We start from the raw sequence: 22,847 nt of genomic DNA on the forward strand, positions 1-22,847 counted from the left end.
TGGGATGAATAGACAGAACCTGTAACAGGCCTACAGAGTCGCATAGATACAAAAAAACAAGTATTTCATGGGAATCAAACAAGATTTGAGTGTCACAGGCTTAGTGATTACTACTGAAGTCTGATAAGGGTATACATGGTGGAAAAGATCTTTAAGAGAGAAAAATTACCTACCAAAATGGTGGTTAAAGTACTCTCAGTCTGTGTTTAAGAGGTGACTAACATAACTACTTTGCCAGCAAAGGTCCGTCTAGTCAAGGCTATGGTTTTTTCCAGTGGTCATGTATGGATGTGAGAGTTGGACTGTGAAGAAAGCTGATCGCCAAAGAATTGATGCTTTTGAACTGTGGTGTTGGAGAAGACTCTTGAGAGTCCCTTGGACTTCAAGAAGATCCAACCAGTCCATTCTAAAGGAGATCAGTCCTGGTGTTCATTGGAAGGACTGATGCTGAAGCTGAAACTGCAATACTTTGGCCACCTCATGTGAAGAGTTGACTCACTGGAAAAGACTCTGATGCTGGGAGGGATTGGGGGCGGGAGGAGAAGGGGACAACAGAGAATGAGATGGCTGGATGGCTTCACTGACTCGATGGACATGAGTTTGGGTGAACACCAGGAGTTGGTGATGGACAGGGAGGCCTGGCGTGCTGTGATTCATGGGGTCGCAAAGAGTTGGACACAACTGAGTGACTGAACTGAACTGAACTGAACATAATCTGCGTAAGTAATGGATCTAGTGGAAAGTTAATACCTATGGAGGCCAAGACCATACTCAACTAGGGGAAATATTATGAAAGCAAAGGGAACTGTAGACTCTGGAGAAGAGGGACATCTCTGAGTGCTTGAGATGATGAGAAAGTGCAAGAAACCATGGGAGTGTTTGTGCAGGTAAATCATAGAAACTGTCCCAGTTGCATTTTTGTTTCTCAGTTGATTATGGTCTAGATTTGTCACCATTTGGTCTTTTTTTCTGAGGGAGGAGCTCATAGATTACCATGTCTCATTAGGTTTGTATCTCATAATCACAATGCTAAACTTAGCCCAGATTCATGCTTCTGTTACTACCAACCAGTTAATACTGACCTCCATAGATGATGTTATTGATCTCTGTGCAGAAACGATCTTCCAACATTCTGTGGGGTCCTTGCATTTTTCTCTCTCTTCTTTTCTGAAAGTCCCTCTCATCTGTACATTTGCTTTCTTGGTCCTTTTAAAATCTTTCCTCTAATTGCTCTTATGCACTAATTTTATTATGACCTTTGCCTTGGAAAAGTACCAATATTTTAGTTCCTTTTCATAAAACCTAGAATATTCTCCAAGTTTTCAAAGCTGAAACACAAAAAAAGTTTCTACATTAAGTTCGTCTTCCAGCAGTAAGAGCAATACCACCCCTCCCCAACCTTATGGACAAAATTACAAAGGTGAACAAATATATAGCCCCGAGAGATATCTTTGCTAAGTATTAGTTTTGGCTGATTTATTTCTGCAATCATCCTTATCTGGGCAATAAATACATTTGTATGCCTTTCTCATACTTTCTAAAGTCCTGTGTTCAAAGATCAACAACATACCAAGAAGTGAGCGAAGATAAAGAGAAGGACAGGGAGACAGGCTCCTGATTACACTCAGTAGAGAATTCATGGAGAGAAATGGAGATGGGAAAATCAGCAAGCTCTTGAAAAAGAAGATGCATGAATGATGCCATATGACCTACTTCAAAATATAGGTTACAACAGAGTCATAACAATAATATAAAGGCATATGAAATCCATTAATTCAACTGTTCATTTGTTCTAAAAGCATTTAACTCAGTTACACTCTTTTCCACACTGCACAAGCAAGTATGAACTAATAAAAATGTAAAAAGCTGGATAGCAAAGAATCTGAGCATTAGGTAAATGATTATCCTTTTATTTGATATCTGACTTAATTCTACTGTTGAAAAAATATTTTTAGAGAAAACTATGTACTTAGAGGAATGTACATCATGGCATTTCCGCATCTGCCCCTGTAAGACTTGTGCCAGGCTCAATTTCCATTCTGACACCAACATGTTGGGCCATGGAGTTCACAGTTAAAGTAACATAGCACAAAATCACAGACACACAAAATTACAGCACAATCTAAGAGTAAAATATGTATATATATATATATATATATATAAACTTAGAAGTGCCAAAAACTGAAATGGAAGGGAAGTTACATAGAGGATTGACATACCTGAGCGAGACACAAGCTGGTCTCAATTTGGGGAAGCTAGCCAGTCATTTTTACCAATAAGATTAGGATTTAAAGTGAAGGATTTCTGGAATCCCCAGAATGCCTTCATCAGTATTAACTTTTTTCTGTTCTCCATAGTGAGTTAACTGTAGAGAAACCACCCCCGACTTGTCCAATCAGCAATAGGCCAAGGGTCTGTCACTGAGTAGCTTAGAAAGTTAAGTACACTTACTTGGCAGAAATTCCTGATACTTTCAATAGGATTTTTATGGTAGGACTTGGGCATTATTTGGGGCTTAATTTTTCCTATTTGATTTTTTTACACTGTATGGAACAAGAATTTCACCAGTAGTAAGGCAGTGAATAGCAAGTAATAGGCTCATAGATTAAGAGGGATATGAAAACCATCACCTGACATCGTGATATCTATACATTCACAAAACTATGGCCACAATTTTCTTCAAGTTCTTGAAATTCTACAAAGCAAGGAAGAAAGAAAGATCTGGAGGGGCTTGCTCATCTGATGTCCTTTGTGCATATAAGACCATTACAATCTGCTTTTAATCTTTTCTGTTATTTTCAAAGTACATCCTCCAAATAGCAGAATTCTGCATTTCTCATCTATAACATGTTCGGGATACATATTTTCTCTAATCTGTCTGGCAGGAGAAGGGGGTAGGTATGGGAATATCTTGTGTTCAGTCATCCAAATTGCCCCCCTGAGATGAGGGATCATTCTCATACATGGAATGGATGACTCCAAGGCCAAAAACATGCATGATGCTGATGTTAGTGTGGGGACTGAGAGCCATGAGCATCATTGGTGTTCTCAGTTCAGTTCAGTTCAGTCGCTCAGTCATGTCCGAATCTCCGCAACCCCATGAATCACAGCACGCCAGACCTCCCTGTCCATCACCAACTCCCGGAGTGCACTCAAACTCATGTCCACAGAGTCGGTGATGCCATCCAGCCATCTCATTCTCCGTCGTCCCCTTCTCCTCCTGCCCCCAACCTTTCCCAGCATCAGAGTCTTTTCCAGTGAGTCAACTCGTCGCATGAGGTGGCCAAAGTATTGCAGTTTCAGCTTTAGCATCAGTCCTTCCAATGAATACCCAGGATTGATCTCCTTTAGAATGGATTGGTTGGATCTCCTTGAAGTCCAAGGGACTCTCAAGAGTCTTCTCCAACACCACAGTTCAAAAGCATCAATTCTTCGGCGATCAACTTTCTTCACAGTCCAACTCTCATATCCATACATGACCACGGGAAAAACCATAGCCTTGACTAGACGGACCTTTGTTGGCAAAGTAATGTCTCTGCTTTTTAATATACTATCAAGGTTGGTCATAACTTTCCTTCCAAGGAGTAAGCGTCTTTTAATTTCATGGCTGCAATCAGCATCTGCAGTGATTTTGGAGCCCAAAAAAATAAAGCCTGACATTTTTTCCACTGTTTTTCCATCTATTTCCCATGAAGTGATGAGACCACATGCCATGATCTTTGTTTTCTGAATGTTGAGCTTCAAGCCAACCTTTTCACTCTCCTCTTTCACTTTCATCAAGAGGCTTTTGAGTTCCTCTTCACTTTCTGCCATAAGGGTAGTGTCATCTGCATATCTGAGGTTATTGATATTTCTCCCAGCAATCTTGATTCCAGCTTGTGCTTCTTCCAGCCCAGCGTTCCTCATGATGTACTCTGCATATAAGTTAAATAAGCAAGGTGACAATATACAGCCTTGACGTACACCTTTTCCTATTTGGAACCAGTCTGTTGTTCCATGTTCAGTTCTGACTGTTGCTTCCTGACCTGCATACAGGTTTCTCAAGAGACAGGTCAGGTGGTCTGGTATTCCCATCTCTTTCAGAATGTTCCACAGTGTATTGTGACACACACAGTCAACGGCTTTGGCATAGTCAATGAAGCAGAAATAGATGTTTTTCTGGAACTCTCTTGCTTTCTCCATGATCCAGTGGATGTTGGCAATTTGATCTCTGGTGCCTCTGCCTTTTCTAAAACCTGCTTGAACATCTGGGAGTTCACGGTTTACATACTGCTGAAGCCTGGCTTGGAGAATTTTGAGCATGACTTTACTAGCGTGTGAGATGAGTGCCATTGTGCAGTAGTTTGAGCATTCTTTGGCATTGCCTTTCTTTGGGATTGGAATGAAGACTGACCTTTTCCAGTCCTGTGGCCACTGCTGAGTTTTCCAAATTTGCTGGCATATTGAGTGCAACACTTTCACAGCATCATCTTTCAAGATTTGAAATAGCTCAATTGGAATTCCATCACCTCCACTAGCTTTGTTTGTAGTGATGCTTTCTAAGGCCCACTTGACTTCACATTCCAAGATGTCTGGCTCTAGGTCAGTGATCACGTTATCATGACTGTCTTGGTCGTGAAGATCTTTTTTGTACAGTTCTTCTGTGTATTCTTGCCACCTCTTCTTAATATCTTCTGCTTCTGTTAGGTCCATACCATTTCTGTCCTTGATCGCGCCCATCTTTGCATGAAATGTTCCCTTGGAATCTCTGATTTTCTTGAAGAGATCTCTTGTTTTTCCTAGTCTGTTGTTTTCCTCTATTTCTTTGCATTGATCACTGAGGAAGGCTTCCTTATCTCTCCTAGCTATTCTTTGGAACTCTGCATTCAGATGCTTATATCTTTCCTTTTCTCCTTTGCTTTTCGCTTCTCTTCTTTTCCCAGCTATTTGTAAGGCCTCCTCTGACAGCCATTTCGCTTTTTTTCATTTCTTTTTCATGGGGATGGTCTTGGTCCCTGTCTCTTGTATAATGTCACGAAGCTCCGTCCAGAGTTCATCAGGCACTCTCTATCAGATCTAGTCCCTTAAATCTATTTCTCACTTCCACTGTATAATCATAAGGGATTTGATTTAGGTCATATCTGAATGGTCTAGTGGTTTTCCCTACTTTCTTCAATTGAAGTCTGAATTTGGCAATAAGGAGTTCATGATCTGAGTCACAGTCAGCTCCTGGTCTTGTTTTTGCTAATTTTATAGAGCTTCTCCATCTTTGGCTGTAAAGAATATAATCAATCTGATTTCGCTCTTGACCATCTGGTGATGTCCATGTGCAGAGTCTTCTCTTGTGTTGTTGGAAGAGGATGTTTGCTATGACCAGTGCATTCTCTTGGCAAAACTTTATTAGCCTTTGCCCTGCTTCATTCCGTGCTCCAAGGCCAAATTTGCCTGTTACTCCAGGTGTTTCTTGACTTCCTACTTTGCATTCCAGTCCCCTATAATGAAAAGGACATCTTTTTTGGGTGTTAGTTCTAAAAGGTCTTGTAGGTCTTCATAGAACCGTTCTTCTTCGGCTTCTTTAGCGTTACTGATTGGGGCATAGGCTTGGATTACTGTAATATTGAATGGTTTGCCTTGGAAACGAACAGAAATCATTCTGTCATTTTTAAGATTGCATCCAAGTACTGCATTTTGGACTCTTTTGTAGACTATGATGGCTACTCCATTTCTTCTAAGGGATTCCTGCCCACAGTAGTAGATATAATGGTCATCTGAGTTAAATTCACCCATTCCAGTCCATTTTAATTCACTGATTCCTAGAATGGTGTTCTCAAGCAGGGATCAAAATTGGAAGAATCAAAATGTATCTAATATACTCAGGGAATAATCCCTAGAATTTAGTTTATATCCTAAAAAGTTAGTGCAAATGACCAACAAATGAAAGCTGGGTTGTTTCTGAGTTCTTGCCTGTAGCAACTATTAGAATATTTAATTGAGCTTTATGGATTGATATTGTTTAAGGCATAGGAGTATCCTGGAGAAAGCAAACTCTTGACAATTGTAAATATCTATCAGAACTTTTTGCATAGACAGGTTATAAACAATTATGGGAATGTAAAATTAAGAATCAGCCACCCTCAATGTCCCAGGTAGATTTTCCACAAACTGTAAGATTAATAAGTTTAGATTGCAAAAAAGAAAATCTATAGTGAATTCACATATATATATATATTTATTTATTTATTTATATACCTCCTTACTCTGAAATGGGAATAACAGTATTCTAGAAAGTTGGTCAGAGAAAGCAATGGGAGCCCACTCCAGTACTCTTGCCTGGAAAATCCCATGGACGGAGGAGCCTGGTAGGCTGCAGTCCATGGGGTTGCTGATGATTGAGTGACTTCACTTTCACTTTTCACTTTTATGCATTGGATAAGGAAATGGCAACCCACTCCAGTGTTCTTGCCTGGAGAATCCCAGGGATGGGGGAGCCTGGTAGGCTGCTCTCTATGGGGTTGCACAGAGTCGGACATGACTGACGTGACTTAGCAACAGCAGCAGAAAGTTGGTACGATAATATTTTACTTAAATATCTACCTCTATGCTATTCTTTTGAAAATAATATAATAAAAGCAGGAAGAAGGACAGCCATTCTTCGTAGAGTTTTGAAATATGTGTGTGTCTTCACATGAGCATATGTATCAGCTTTCGGTTAATGTGAGACCATATTTATTACCATCTAATGAACGAAGAGGAGTAAAGTACAGTCCAAAGTTTCCTTCTCTGGTGCTTCCTGTCCTGTGCCACCCTCATATCCCTGTTGGTTACAGAACAGGGAGGAAGACAGCTGGGTGGTCTGACTGAAGCTTCAGTATTTCAGAGGGGGCTCAAGAGAAGAGAGGAAACTGATACTGCTTTGTTGATAATTAAGCCAGGTGAGTTAAAACTTTTTTGTTTCCTGAGAATTTAGAAGTGGAGTGCGTGTGTGTGTGTGTGTGTGTGTGTGTGTGTGTGTGTGTGCATGAAGGGCCTGAGAAACCACGATAGAGACATGGTGAATTTAGATAAAATGGTCTAGATGTGGCTCTGATCCTCATGATTTGTCCATCTTTTAGTTTTTCTTTTCCTAGTTAGAAAACCTTAGGAGCTCCTCTAGAAGAGTCGAGCGCTCTCCAGCGTTGGGGACTGGGCTTTCACCCTGCTCTCTCTGGTCCTCACAACTAGTCTGGCTCCTTTCCTACTGGCCACGGATCCCTCCCAGGGTCTCTGTGTTCTTCCTTCATTTCTGAATTCCCCTTCCAACACCATCTGTCCAACGGACATATTTTTCTGTCAGGTAAGAACATTCTGAGTCCTGTTTCTGCCTGTACTTCTTTACTTAAAGTCAATCCTTTATAAACGGAAATCCCTCATGAGACTTCTTTATACTCTTTTACTTATTTAATATTAATGTCTAAAACAGTATGTGCTTCCCTGGTGGCTCAGCAGTAAGGAATCCATCTGCAATGCAGGAGACTTGCAAGAGACACGGGTTCAGTCTCTGGGTCAGGCAGATCCCCTGGAGAAGGAAATGGCAACCCACTCCAGAATTCTTGCCTGCAAAATCGCAAAAACAGAGGAACCCAGCAGGCTACAGTCTATGGGGTTGTGAGAGTCTGACATGACTTAGCCACTAAACAACAGCAACAACAAAACAGGATATGAAAATCATGATAATACAATGCATGTTAAAAGAAAACTGTAAGATTTAAAAACATTATTCTCTCCACTTTCCTTCATACAGATGCTCAAATCAAAGCTTTAGCTTGTAAGAAAACAAAAGAATTGTACCAATTAGATTTTTGCTGCCGATTTGAGAGTACTGTGCTCTGTCATCACATAAGGGGATAGATTACCTGTAGAACTGGCCATGCTATATCACAAAAAATTGCCAGTTATTTTGTAAATATTTTCCTTTCTTTCTTTGATTATATCTTTTGAAGAACAAAATTTAAAACTTTAAGATCCAATTTATAAATTATGTTTGATTCATGTTTTATATGTTCTAAGATATACTTGCCTAAACTCTTGAAAATTTCCCCTGTGCTTTTCTAGGATATCTATAACTTGTTTTATATGCAACTCTATTAATATTTGATTTTTTTAATATTATGAAGTTAGAGTTGCTACTTATTTTTTTCCAAGTGGATACTCAGTTGTTCCAATGCTATTCAATGAAAACTTATTCTTTCTCCCGTTGAATGACTTTGGCACTTTTATTGCTAATTATTTAAGCATATAAATAGGGGTGGATTTCTGTATTTCTCAGGTTCAATAGTCTATATATCTCTCCTAATGCTAATGACATACTTCTGAGTTAATGTACCTTTATTGAAATTAAAACTATATATATAAACTCTCACTTTTTTCTTCATTTTAATATTGTTTTCGCTAATCTATGCCCTTCAGCATCAGTTTGTGAATTTCCACAAAGGAAAAGGCAGCTAAATTTTTCATGGGGATGAGGTTGGTGCTATAGATGATTTTAGGGAGAATGCTCAAACTACCGCACAATTGCACTCATCTCACACGCTAGTAAAGTCATGCTCAAAATTCTCCAAGCCAGGCTTCAGCAGTATGTAAACCGTGAACTCCCAGATGTTCAAGCAGGTTTTAGAAAAGGCAGAGGCACCAGAGATCAAATTGCCAACATCCGCTGGATCATGGAGAAAGCAAGAGAGTTTCAGAAAAACATCTATTTCTGCTTCATTGACTATGCCAAAGCCTTTGACTGTGTGGATCACAATAAACTGTGGAACATTCTGAAAGAGATGGGAATCCCAGACCACCTGACCTGCCTCTTGAGAAACCTGTATGCAGGTCAGGAAGCAACAGTTAGAACCGGTCATGGAACAACAGACTGGTTCCAAATAGGAAAAGGAGTGCGTCAAGGTTGTATATTGTCACCTTGCTTATTTAACTTATATGCAGAGTACATCATGAGGAACGCTGGGCTGGAAGAAGCACAAGCTGGAATCAAGATTGCTGGGAGAAATATCAATAACCTCAGATATGCAGATGACACTACCCTTATGGCAGAAAGTGAAGAGGAACTCAAAAGCCTCTTGATGAAAGTGAAAGAGGAGAGTGAAAAGGTTGGCTTGAAGCTCAACATTCAGAAAACAAAGATCATGGCATCTGGTCCCATCACTTCATGGGAAATAGATGGAAAAACAGTGGAAACAGTGTCAGACTTTGTTTTTTTGGGCTCCAAAATCACTGCAGATGCTGATTGCAGCCATGAAATTAAAAGACGCTTGCTCCTTGGAAGGAAAGTTATGACCAACCTTGATAGTATATTAAAAAGCAGAGACATTACTTTGCCGACCAAGGTCCGTCTAGTCAAGGCAATGGTTTTTCCTGTGGTCATGTATGGATGTGAGAGTTGGACTGTGAAGAAAGCTGATCGCCGAAGAATCGATGCTTTTGAACTGTGGTGTTGGAGAAGACTCTTGAGAGTCCCTTATACTGCAAGGAGATCCAACCAGTCCATTCTAAAGGAGGTCAATCCTGGATGTTCATTGGAGGGACTGATGCTAAAGCTGAAACTCCAATACTTTGGCCACCTCATGAGACGAGTTGACTCACTGGAAAAGACTCTGATGCTGGGAAAGGTTGGGGGCGGGAGGAGAAGGGGACGACGGAGAATGAGATGGCTGGATGGCATCACCGACTCTGTGGACATGAGTTTGAGTGTACTCCGGGAGTTGGTGATGGACAGGGAGGCCTGGCGTGCTGTGATTCATGGGGTCGCGGAGAGTCGGACACGACTGAGCGACTGAACTGAACTGAACTGAAGACAAATAACTCGAAAAGGCACTGGTGATCCACTCCAGTACTCTTGCCTGGAAAATCCCATGGACGGAGGAGCCTGGTAGGCTGCAGTCCATGGGGTTGCAGAGTAGGACACGACTCAGCGATTTCACTTTCACTTTTCACTTTCATGCTTTGGAGAAGGAAATGGCAACCCATTCCAGTGTTCTTGACTGGAGAATCCCAGGGACGGGGGAGCGTGCTGGGCTGCCGTCTATGGGATCGCACAGACTCAAACACGACTGATGCGACTTAGCAGCAGCAGCAGACAATTAACAATTATGAGTCTTATAAATTTAAAAAAACAAAAAATGCTTTCATGCTTTCTATAGTTTTTCCTAACAGTAATCTTCAGTTTTCACAGAAGATATCCTGCATGTCTTTTGTTATGTATAGTCTTCAGTAATTCACACTTTTGTTAATACAAATGCATTTTCTATATTTAATTTGTTATGTCTATTGCTAAAGTGAAATTGATATTTATATATTAACAGTATTCTGTAACCTTGCTAAATACTCTTATTAGTTGCAGATGTTGTAGATTCCTTAGAAATTTTGCATGTATATTCTACACATTATCTGCAAATAGAGATAGTTTTACTTTTTAACTTTCTGGTTTTTAAATGTTCTTTTCCTTTTTACTGCAATGGCGAGTACCTCAAATAAACTATTGATGCAAAGTGGAGAGAATGGGTTCCTTTTCCTATTTTTCAATCTTGAAGGAAAACATTCAATATTTCAACATTAAAGACGATATAAGCTTTAGGATTTTTTCGTGAATGTCATTGATCAAGTTGAGGAGATGCCCCCTATTACTATTACAATGGCATTTTAATTTTTTTAAACCATGAACAGATGGCATATTTTGTCAAATGTTTTTTTAAAAGTCCTTGAAATGATTATCTGTTTTTTCCCTTTTATTTTGTTAATATGAAGAGTTGCACTGATTGCTTTAAGAGTATTAAACAGTCTTACATCGTGGGGATAAATTCTGCTGACCCCAGTCTACTCATATATTTTGGATTTGGAGTTGCAGTTTCTTTGTAAAGGATTTCTTTTATTTTTGCCTATGAGTGCTGTTGTTGTGAAACTTACTTTGTGTGTGTGTTTTCAGATATATACTGATCTCATGAAACTGTTAAATGTCTCCTCATTTACTATTTTCTGCAAGCGCTTGTAAAAGACTTGTTATTTCTTCTTTAAATAGGAGAATTCACCAGTAAAATCATTGTTCTGAACTATTTTTGAGGAAAGGTTTTGATAAATTCTATTACTTTGATAGAATTAAGGATAATGATATTCTATGTTTCTCTTGCATCACCTCTAGTAGGTTGTATTTTCAAGGAATTTTTAAAAATTTAATCAAGGTTGTCCAATTTACCCTATAAGTTCTCTCATTATCCTTTTAATATATACAGAATTTATGATGACAGCTCCACATTTATTCCTAATGTTGGTGATTTGTAATATCTCTTGATCTGATAGATGAATATTTTATCAATTTTGTTGCTCTCTGCAAAGACCCAAATTTCGACTTTAAAAATTTTTCTCAATTATTTGTTTCCTTTATTTTGTAGATTTTGCTGTTTTGTGGAAGTTGACAAGTTGCTAAAAAACCATTCAAAGTAGTGTAAGTATTGCCTTTCTTCTAGTTATATTCTGTATTCAATTTGCCTCTAGAGTAACGGTAACCCACTCCAATATTCTTGCCTGGAGAATCCCATGGACAGAGAAACCTGGTAGGCTACAGTCCATGGGGTCGCAAAGAGTCGGACATGACTGAGCGACGGAACGGAACGCAACAGAGAGTATGTTCTGCAGTGCATTGGTGTAATTCTTAATACGGTTGGATGCATGTCTACCATTTTGTATATATTTTTAATTACCTCCTCTGATTTTTGTACTTTTCTTCCCTTTTAGGTTTTCTTTGGATTATTCGAATAATTTCAGGATACGATATTGTTTTATCTTTTGACTTTTTAACTCTAACACTTTACATCATTCTTGCATTTTATATTTATTCAAAATATAGAAACAGCAACAACATAGGTCCTTTTAACTCCTCTACCTTCTGTAATTTATGAAAAACACATGTCAATATACAATTTTTTTATGAAACAGATATTTATGTCTTTAAAAGAAAATAAGAGGAAAGTTAACTATTTTATCCGTTCCGTTCCGTTCTGTCGCTCAGTCGTGTCCGACTCTATGCGACCCCGTGGACTGTAGCCTACCAGGCTTCTCCATCCACGGGATTCTCCAGGCAAGAATACTGGAGTGGGTTACCGTTTCCTTCTCCAGGGGATCTTCCCGACCCAGGGATCGAACCCGGGTCTCCCGCATTGGAGGCAGACGCTTTAACCTCTGAGCCACCAGGGAAGCCCAACTATTTTATAAACCTAGATATTTATTCTGGTGGCTCAGACAATAAAGAATCTGCATGCAATGCATGAGACCCAGGTTCAATCCCTGGGTCAGGAAGATCCCCTGGAGAAGGGAATGGCTACCCACTTCAGTATTCTTGCCTGGAGAATTCCATGTAGGCAGAGGAGCCTGGCCAGCTAGTCCATGGGGTCACAGAGTTGGACACGACTGAGCGACTAACATTTAACTACACATTTACACATAGATATTTACCACTGCTGATGTTGTTTATTCTATTCTGATGCTCTGATTTTCCTTCTGGAATTATTTCCCTTGTGAATTACTTAAACATAAAATCTGAAATCATAAAACCACTAGAAGGAAACGGGGTCTCTAAGCAATATCTTCATTCTTATGTTCATTGCTGCATTATACAATAACAAAGACATTGAAAGACCAAATTGTATATCAACAGACAAGTGTATAAGGAGAATATGTATAGGATACAATGATATATTATTCAGCCTAAGAAAGAATAAAATATTACCTTTTGTGACAAGACGAATGAGCCTAGAAGACATTTTGCTAAGTGAAATAAGCTAGACATATAAAGATAAATATTGCATGATCTGATTCATACATGAGCTCAAAACAAAAAAAATCCAAACACAGAAACAGAGTAGAATGTTGCTCTACCAGGAACTGGAGCATGAAGAAAAGGGAGAAATTTTTTTAACAGGAAAGAAAACGAAAGTAGAATGATTGTTCCCAGGGATTGAAAAGAGGGAACCGTAGGTATTATTTTCAATAGGTACAGAATTTCAGTGTTGCAAGATGGTTGTTCATGATGGTTGCACAATATGAATATACTTAACACAACCAAATTCTACACTGGAAAATGGTTAAGATAATAAATTTTGTTATGTGTATTTCATCAGAGTAAGAAAACTGGGAAATTGAATGAATGTAACAAAAATTATGAAGTCAATGATTTTAATATTTTTCCTTTTCATGCAGAAAGAGATCATGAGAAAGTCACAGTGGAAACCGGTTCCAGGCAAGAAACAATCCTATAAATTTTGCTATTTCATTGGCAAGAACTCATCATATAATCAAATAAAGTAGCAATGGAGATAGATAATATACTTTGTCTGGGATGTTGATTCTAATGGATCTCTCCTCTTACCAGCTGTGTGTCAAAAGACGCAGGAGCCAAGTGCATTGTGTGGCCTGTGACCTAATTTTCACTTACATGATATGTGAAGCAATTATTCTAGAATGTTGCCATTTTTTTCTTACAATATATAATTATTAGAACTATAGCATCCTGTTTCTAATGCCATTTCTTCAACTTATTTTTTAATTTCAAGAGGATTCAATAAGGAATATATCAAATTAATACATATACTGGGCTTTATCTGACTACTGCTAAAGTAGTTTTGGGCAGAGGGGTGCCTTTACTCTGCTGTTTTTCTATCTCTTTATAAGCATCTTTCTTGTGTAAGTGTAGCTCTTTATTTTATTCTGAAAAATGTAGAAGCCTCAACGAAAAATCAATGCTTGTTATATACACACCTTTATCCCAGAGGAAGTGCTATTCTTTCTCCTAATATGGTATCATTTTCAAGTTTAGTTGTTTTGAAGCAAATGGTGTATTCTAGTAAAACAGTATTTATTCTCTTTGGTAAGATGGTCTTTGAACTTCGTGGTTGCAAAATGTGTATCAATTAGAGCTCCAGAGAAAACTACAGAAGTGTATAAAATCTTTATCTTCCTCCCTTCTTGATATTGTGCCCTCATACTGATTTACTTCTTTCTCAATTATTTTATTCATGAATGTGAAGAAGTCAAAGGTAATTCCTATAAATGTATTTCACTGTTTACCTTGAGTTATCTTATTTGTGACTTACACATTTTTCTTCAAACCCAAAGATCATGATTTGTTCTTGAAACTTATCTTTCCAACTGAAAGCCTCTTACTGACTCTTTGTCAGGTTGTTATAATTTATGCAGATATTCCTTTTGAATCAAGGAAATTTTATTAATCACACACCTCTGAAGTGCTGAAATTATTCACATGGTTAATGTGAGTGTTTATCCACAATATATATATTCAGATAATCTGACATAGATTTAGTCTACTGCCATAAAAGATTTGTCTCATTTCCTTTCATGGAATTTCATTAAGAAGAAGAATTTAATTTAGGCATTAAACAGAAATTCACAAAACACAGTTTTATGCATTCACGAGTTGATGAAAATTTTATAAATAGGGTAACAGAGAAAAGTTACCCTGTAATATATTACAATGCAGTGATTCAATATTCTCTAATTTCATAATAATGGCAATTCTATACCACATACCCTTCGCAACATAAAATTGAGTCTATGCAGTAGTTGAAAGCAAAATAAAACGTAACAAATCTCAATGAACTGAATAATAAAAGCCTAACTAGTAACAGAAGGGATTAGGACCATTTTAAAAAGGTGAACATGAGAAGAAACATTCCTGACAATTTTTCTCAAGACGGTACATTCATTCATTTCATGCCAGATTTCCCTTGGGGGAGAATATGCTATGGACAGGACTACCTTGGGGGCTCATCAGTGAAGAATCCGCCTGCAATGCAGGAGCCACAAGAGACAATGTTCAGTCCTTGGGTTGGGAAGTTCCCCTGGAGAACATGGCAACCCACTTCAGTATTCTTGCCTGGAGAAGTCCATAGACAGAGGAGCCTGGTGGGTCGCAAAGAGTTGAACATGACTCAAGAGACTTAGCACGCATGCATGCTATGGACAAAATTGAGACCTTAACATGGTGCATCTGTATGCATGAGTTGTGTACCTACATACAATGTATGCGTGCTTGTATGTGTGTGTAAGAATGTGTTTTTCTGACTTAGGATTAATTTGAAACATAAATTTTGAATTAATTGTGCATTTTATTTGTATTTACATTATGTTTTTATTGGTCTCCCCATTTTATTTTTCAGAAGATCCTCAGGAAAAAAATGGTAAAATTTCTGAATACTTGTTCCTCACAGACTGCTCTCACATGATTGATTTCTTGAGCCCTTGAGATTCCCATGCTCTTATTCTATATACCTTTCCTTGTCTTGTTCTTTTCTGATGTCTCTACCTTTCCCTCCCTAATTTTTAAGCTGCAGATCTTCAGATTATGTTGTGTTTCCTTAGTTTCTCTAATAATCTTTTTCAGTTCTCACTTTTCCTGCTCCATATAATTTTTCCCCATAATCATTCGTATTTTCTGTCTTTCCATGACCTGTTATAGTTTCATTAAGAAGTTGTTGAGATGAAGAGCATTCAGTTGAAAGGAACACTGTTTCCATTCTGCATATTTTTCCAGAACACATTGCAAGATGGGAATTCTGGCACATATCTCAAGTTTAAGGGCTCATTTCGATGCCAATGAAACTTGCCCAAACTTAAAGAGATGAGAAGTGATCTCACATACTGAGTGAAATTTGTCCATCCTTTGTTCTTTCAAAGCCTATGAAATTTATATTACAATTCACCAGACAATGAGAAATTAAGGCTTATTCTATGTGACAGAACTTATTGTCCAAAGAATCCCAGGTGTAAAAATATTTCCCATGAGTTTTCTCAGAATTTTTTTTTAACCAAAACATTGTTTTGTGATTTGGGTATTTTCAGTGTCACATTTATCATTAACACAAACTGCAATTTCTATTAAATATGTAAAGAGGAGTTCTATAGCACAGGGAGTGTTCAATCATAGTGTATCTGCTAATTCTCAATTTTTCATGTGTAATGCATGGGCAACTATTATTGTAAGATTTTTAAAAATATATTTTCTATACACAAATACACTTCTTAGAAGGTTGAATGACCTCTTTTAATGATAGTTTTTCAATGGAAAATCTTAATTCAAAGAGAATTCAACTCAAGAATATACTGATTTATTACTTATATAATCTTTATGTGACTATTGCCACAGATAGAGTCATGGACAGATGGGCAGCTTTGTACTCTTCTTTTCATCTATTTCCAAGTATCTCTCTTATGAGTAAGTGTGTATTTTCATTTTATTCTGAAAGATGCAGGAGGTAAAATACAAGACCAATGATTGATGTATCTTGTATCCCAGAGAAATAGAATAGCATTTCCGTCTACTTCCTTGTGTGGTATACTGGCAATCTTGTTCCTTTTTCAATAAGGGGTATGAGGAAGTAAAACACACACAGAGTTTTTTTCTGATCGGTGAGATGGTTTTCAATCTTGTAGCACCAATTCACAGAAACGTGTGCCAGTTAGGATCACAGTGAGAAGTATAACAGTCTTTGAAAGTTCTGTCTTCCTTTCTTCCTGACATTGGGCCCTCTTTTGGATTAATAGTCTCTTTCTTCTTTTTATTTTCTCAATAAATATGAAGAAGAAAGTGGTAAATCACATTAATATGTTTCCCTGTGTACATAATCAAAGTATTATCTGCTTTTTGTATTTTCTCTAAACCCCTTAAATCATCATTCTCATTGGACTTGCATATGTTTACTTTCTTTTCTCCAAACTTATCTTTGCCCTGATGGTAGCCATCATCATTTGCTATTCAAATACCCGATTCTGTTTCCTCTTTGATTTGTCTTTTTGTTGCAACCTATGCAGATATTCCTTTTGAGCCAGGCAATTTATTAAACATATACATCTAAAGTATTGGCATTTCCCACAATGCAGATGGGAAAGTTTTGTCCAAGACATGTCAGGTGATTTGATTGAAACCACTGGAGTTGCATTTCACTGCAATGTAACACTTCATTTCCTTCTTTTCATGGAATTTTATTAATAAGAACATTAGTTAGGCATTTATTAAAAATAGAAACTTACAAAACACAGGTTATGTATGTATCAGTTGTTAAAATGTGAATTGAGGTGCTCAGGTAAATTTCTCTGTAGTATCTCTGAAGGCAGTGCTTCAAGTTCCTCTGGTTTAGTATTTATTGTGGAAAATATACTGTATAATAAATAGAATCAATACAGTCCATGTAAATTGAAAACCAGTGTATTTATGAAATCATACAAATTGAATAATAAAACCCTAAGTAATGTCTAAAAGGATAAGGAGCATTTTAAAAGGTAACAATGGGAAGTACTATTCATAAAATTATCTCGCAGATCACTAAATTCACTAATTTAATACCACTTTTATTTCAGGGAGTATACTCTCAGGGTAAAACTGGCTCTGTATCACAGCAACTGTGTGTGTGTGTGTGCATCATTGTCCCCATTGGTTTATTATTATGTATAAATTTTGCATTAAATTTGAATTTTCTCTCATTCTTCTCCATGCCATTTACATTGATCTCTCCATTTTCATTTCAGAACAACGTCAGACATCACATGGTAAATTTTCTGAAATCCTGTAAACCTCCTCCCCACCTCAGTAGAATGACTGCTTTCCTGTTGCCTTAACATTCCCTGCTTTTTCATCTAGTGTCAGTCACAAGTTCACACTTCTCCTGGGGGTCTACCTTTACTTTCTCAATTAACATCTTAAAGACTTTTCCCAGATTAAGTTTCTCTTCTTACAACTTCCCTCTTTTTGTATTTTCCATATTCCTTTCTTTTCATTCAAAAGTGTTCTTTCCCTGTGATATTAGCTTTTTCTGTTTTCCAAGTATTTGCTATGATTTCACTCAGAAGGTTATGAGATAAAGGGCACTAGTCTGATAGGGACATCGTTTCCATTTTGTACCTTTTCCTGGGACACATCTAATATTAGGACTCCTGTCACAGAGGCCACGTGCGTGGGTCAGTTTTTATACCACTGATGCTTTTATAATCTAAGAGATGAGAGAAGACTCTCATCTGCTGATTTCAGTTTGTCTATCTAAAAAGGCATGTGTAAGTTCTGATATTGTGCCTTGGTCAAAGATGAATTTGAGCCTCATTATTCCAGTGGTATAAAGCATATTACCCAAGCATTCCAAAATATATGAATATTTGGCTTTTCATGTGGCTCAGTGTTAAAAATACACCTGCTAATGCAGGACATTCAGGTTCAGTTGCTGGGTGGAGAAGGAAATGGCAACCCACTCCAGCATTCTTGCCTAGGAAATTCTGCAGACCGAAGAGGCTGGTGGACTACAGTCCATGGGGTCGCAAAGGAGTCCAAAACGACTCAGCAAATAAACAGCAACAATAACACCTAGACTATATAAAGAACACTTACAAAGTATATGAATATTCTTTCATGATTCTCATGGAAATTTTCATGTATGTATCAGTGCTGTTCTTTCTCTTTTACCTTTTCAATGAAACAATTTACTTTTATTATACTTCAGTTCCAACTTTGTATTTGTAGAAAGAATTTAATTCACAGGGTATGTTCAATTGCTGTGTACCTCTCAGACCATAAAGAATCGGCCTGCAATGCAGGAGATCTGGGACCAGTCCCTTGGTCTGGAAGATCCCCTGGAGGGGGAAATGGCAGCCAACTCCAGTATTCTTGCCTGGAGAATCCCATGGACAGAGGAGCCTGGCAGGCTACAGTCCATGGTTCACAAAGAGTCAGACACGACTGAGAGACTAACATTTTTACTTTTCTGGTTTCTCAATTTTTCCTGTGAAAGACATAGAAATCAACACTGTGGGATTTAGCCTAAGATATTGTCTAACCACACAAATATAATGCAATTAGAACTTTAACAGGTTCCATGTATTTGTATTTTTAAATAATTTCTATTTCAAAGGAAATTCAAATATTATATTAATATTTCAATGAAGCTGTGTGTAATGCACAGATTATTGGGCAATGGTGGCTTTGATCTATTCTTTCTCTTTGCAAGTGTCTCTTTTTGGTTACAAATGTGTGTTTTCCTTTTACTCTGGAAAAGGTGGAAAGCCCAATACAAACCAATGATTGGCATATCCCATATCCTTTAACCTGGAGGGATGGCTATCATACTGCCTTGCAGTCTATAATTTTCAGTTCATCCCTGTGTCATCAGGAGGTGCATCATGTACAGAAGTGAAATAAATCTTTCTTTGATTAATGATCTGGTCTTTGAACATTGCAGTCTGTATTCTCAGAAACAACTTTGGAAGTATTTGAAAGTTCTGTCCTCCTTCTTTCTGACATCCTGACTAATTTTGAGTAAATTGTTTCTTTCTATTTTTATTGATAAATGTGAAGAGGAGCAAGGTAAGTCCTATAAGTGTGTTTCCCTGTGAATGTAAACATGGTTTCATCTGTTACTTGTGCCTTTCACTTCAACTTCTAAAGATCATTTTTCTTGACTCTAAGTTGTGAATATTTTACATGATTATTTTTCTGAATCTTATCTTTGCAACTAAGGGTTTCATCCTCATTTGCTATTAAATTATTTTCCCAATATTGTTATTTGATTTGTCCTCTTATTATAATGAATGCAGGCATTCCTTTCCAGTCAAGTAAATTTTACTAATCCTAGTCCTCTGTAGCCATTAGGGTTTTCAAAGTGGCTTAAGTGAAAGTTTTGTCCAAGATATACCTGTCACTTGATTCAGACCCACTTCACAATCATTATTTTATTTTTCTTCTCAAGGAACTTAAGAGAAATTTTATTTAGGAAAAGAGAACTTCAAATACACAGTGTTATGTATTTCTAGTTGATGCAACTATTTTTAATGGTGGAGCCTAGGCGATATATTCTACAGTACCACTAGAAGTAGTGGTAGAGCCTCCAATTCAGTGTTTGTGGCTACTTTATATCACTTAGATGGAATAACCAAAATGACTGTACATATTAACTTAAAGGCAAAGTACTTATCACATCATACAAACTGAATGATAAAAGCCTAGCTATATCAAATAGGATGAGGAATTTTTTAAAGGGTACCACGAGAACTGAAGTTTCTTAAATGTTCTATCAAATCAGAATACTCATTCATTTTATACCCATTTTCATTGTGAGAAAAACACTCTTTGGAAAACTTTGAGCTCTCAGTCACTGGACATGTGTATATTGTGAGAGTATGTGCGTCTTCATGCGGTGCTATGCACATGTGTGGATTTGTGTGCACATCCATGTGGGTTCACTTTGAAACATAAGTTTTTCCTTGTGTTTAAATTACCTTCCCATTTTTATGTTGTATTTACTTTGATCTCTTTATTTTCTCTTTCAGAAATACCTGCAGGGAGAGTAGGTAAATTTTCAAAACACCTGTTGCTCCCAACTTCATTAAAATGATGGTTTCTCATTGCATTACCATTTTCTGCCTTTTAATCTGTGTCTACTATTGGCCTGCTCTTTCCTGAATGTCTACATTCCCCTCCCAATTAAACATTATGCATTTCTTTCTTAAGTGACCTAGAGTTAGTGTCATTTTAGTTTCCCAAGCTTCCTTTATTTTCCATTCCTGCTTTTTAAATTCCAAACCATTCTTTACCTCTGGATATTTGCTTTTCCAGACACTTGCAGTAATTTCACTGAGTAGTTGGTGAGACAAAGGGCATTAGTCTGATAGCTATGTTTTGTTTTCCCTTCTGAAACACATCCAAAGATAGGATGTCCATCACATATATCAGGTTCAAGGGACCATTTCTATGGCAATGATACTTGCCAAACATTTAGAGATGAGAGAAGATGTCTATGATGTGAGTAATGTTTTTCCATGTATTGTCCACTCAGACATGAATAAACATCAATCATTAGTTAATTTGAATTTTAAGCTCATTTATCCAGTTCTCTTTACCATATTGTCCAAGAATTTTCAGGTATACAAATAATTTTACATGATTCTCCCGGAAAATAGTAGTATTGTCTGAAGTTTGGAAGCATTATGACTCCAGTTTGGTTCTCTTTCTTCAGGATTGCTTTGGCAATTCTGGTGCCTTCTGTCGTTTCATGGAAATTTCAGTATACTTGCTATAGTTCTGTGAAAAATGTCAGAAGTAATTTTTAGGGATCACATTAGACATTTTATTGCTTTGTGTGGTATGGACATTTTCAGAGAAGGCAATGGCGTCCCACTCCAGTATTCTTGCCTGGAAAATCCCATGAATGGAGGAGCCTGGTAGGCTGCAGCCCATGGGGTCATGAAGAGTCGCACACGACTAAGCGACTTCACTTTCACTTTTCACTTTCATGCGTTGGAGAAGGAAATGGCAACCCACTCCAGTGTTCTTGCCTGGAGAATTCCGGGGACGGCAGAACCTGGTGGGCTGCCATCTATGGGGTCGCACAGAGTCGGACACTACTGATCGACTTGGCGGCAGCAGCAGCAGTATGGACATTCTAGCAGTATTATTACTTATAATCCAAGAACATGGAATATTTTTCCATTTCTTTGAATCATTTTCATTCAGAAATATAATTTTACTGTTCAATGTGTTTTGGGTAATGATGTATTACAACTGTATTTTAGATTTCAATGGAATTCACTTCAAAAATTCATCTATTTAATGATCACATGACTACTGTTACAGATAGAGTTTAAAGATATAGACTATGAAATAGACAATGCTATCCTTTTAGTTTCCCTGTTGAAAGACAGGGAAACTATTATTTTTTTAATTGTAATAAAGTATTTTTTTAAAAAAACTATTTTTTGAAAATAAAAATAAACTATTATTTTATCTTACAAATGGAATCAATTTAGTTCAATTCAGTCTCTCAGTGTTGTCTGACTCTTTGCCACTCCAAGGACTGCAGCACACCAGGCATCCTTGTCCATCACCAAATCCCAGAGCTTACTCAAACTCATGTCCATTGAGTCGTGATGCCATCCAACCATCTCCTCCTCTGTTGTCCCCTTCTCCTTCCGCCTGCAATCTTTCCCAACATCAAGGTCTCTTCCAGTAAGTCAGTTCTTCGTTTCAGGTGGCCAAAGGATTGGAGTTTCAGCTTCAACATAACTCATTCCAATGAATATTCAGTACTGATTTCCTTTAGGTTTGACTGGTTGGATCTCCTTGCTGTCCAAGAGACTCTCAAGAGTCTTCTCCAACACCACAGTTCAAAACCATCAATTCTTTGGTGCTAAGCTTTCTTTATAGTTCAACTCTCACATCCATACGTGACTACTAGAAAAACCATAGCTTTGATTAGACGGACCTTTGTTGGCAAAGTAATGTCTTTGCTTTTTGATATGCTGTCTCAGTTGGTGAGGGCTTTTCTTCCAAGGAACAAGCGTCCTTTAGTTTCATGACTGCAGTCATCATCTGCAGTGATTTTGGATCCCAAGAAAATAAAGTCTCTCACTGTTTCCATTGCTTCCCCATCTATTTGTCATGATGTGATGGGACTGGATGCCATGGTCTTAGACTTCCAATGTTGAATTTTAAGCCAACTTTTTCACTCTCCTCTTTCACTTTCATCAAGAGGCTATTTAGTTCTTTGCTCTCTACTGTAAGGGTGGTGCCATCTGCATATCTGAGGTTACTGATATTTCTTCCAGCAATCTTGATTCCAGCTTGTGCTCCATCCAGCCCAGTGTTTCTCATTATGTACTCTGCATATAAGTTAAATAAGCAGGGTTACAATATGCAGCCTTGATGTACTCCTTTCCTGATTTGGAACCATTTTGTTGTTCCATGTCCAGTTCTTACTGTTGCTTCTTGACCTGCACACAGATTCCTCAGGAGGCAGGTCAGGTGGTCTGGTATGCCAATCTCTTTAAGAATTTTCCACATTAAG

At 37.7% G+C, this 22,847-nt stretch overlaps 1 protein-coding gene across 1 annotated transcript in view; it reads left to right on the forward strand.

Annotated features, from left to right (window-relative positions):
- Nucleotides 1-869: 869 nt before the first annotated feature.
- The window catches only part of LOC148774142 (butyrophilin subfamily 1 member A1-like), a 181,702-nt gene continuing 159,724 nt past the window's right edge, over nt 870-22,847 (forward strand). Inside the window, exon 1 of the mRNA XM_088831248.1 lies at nt 870-887. Within this exon, the coding sequence (XP_088687374.1) occupies nt 870-887 (18 nt within the window). The remainder of the gene's footprint in view (nt 888-22,847) is intronic.

The sequence above is a fragment of the Moschus berezovskii genome, chromosome 23, assembly GCF_049115385.1.
Source record: "Moschus berezovskii isolate FMDL1 chromosome 23, NW_MosBer_1.0, whole genome shotgun sequence".
In the NCBI taxonomy this organism is placed as follows: Eukaryota; Metazoa; Chordata; class Mammalia; order Artiodactyla; family Moschidae; genus Moschus; species Moschus berezovskii.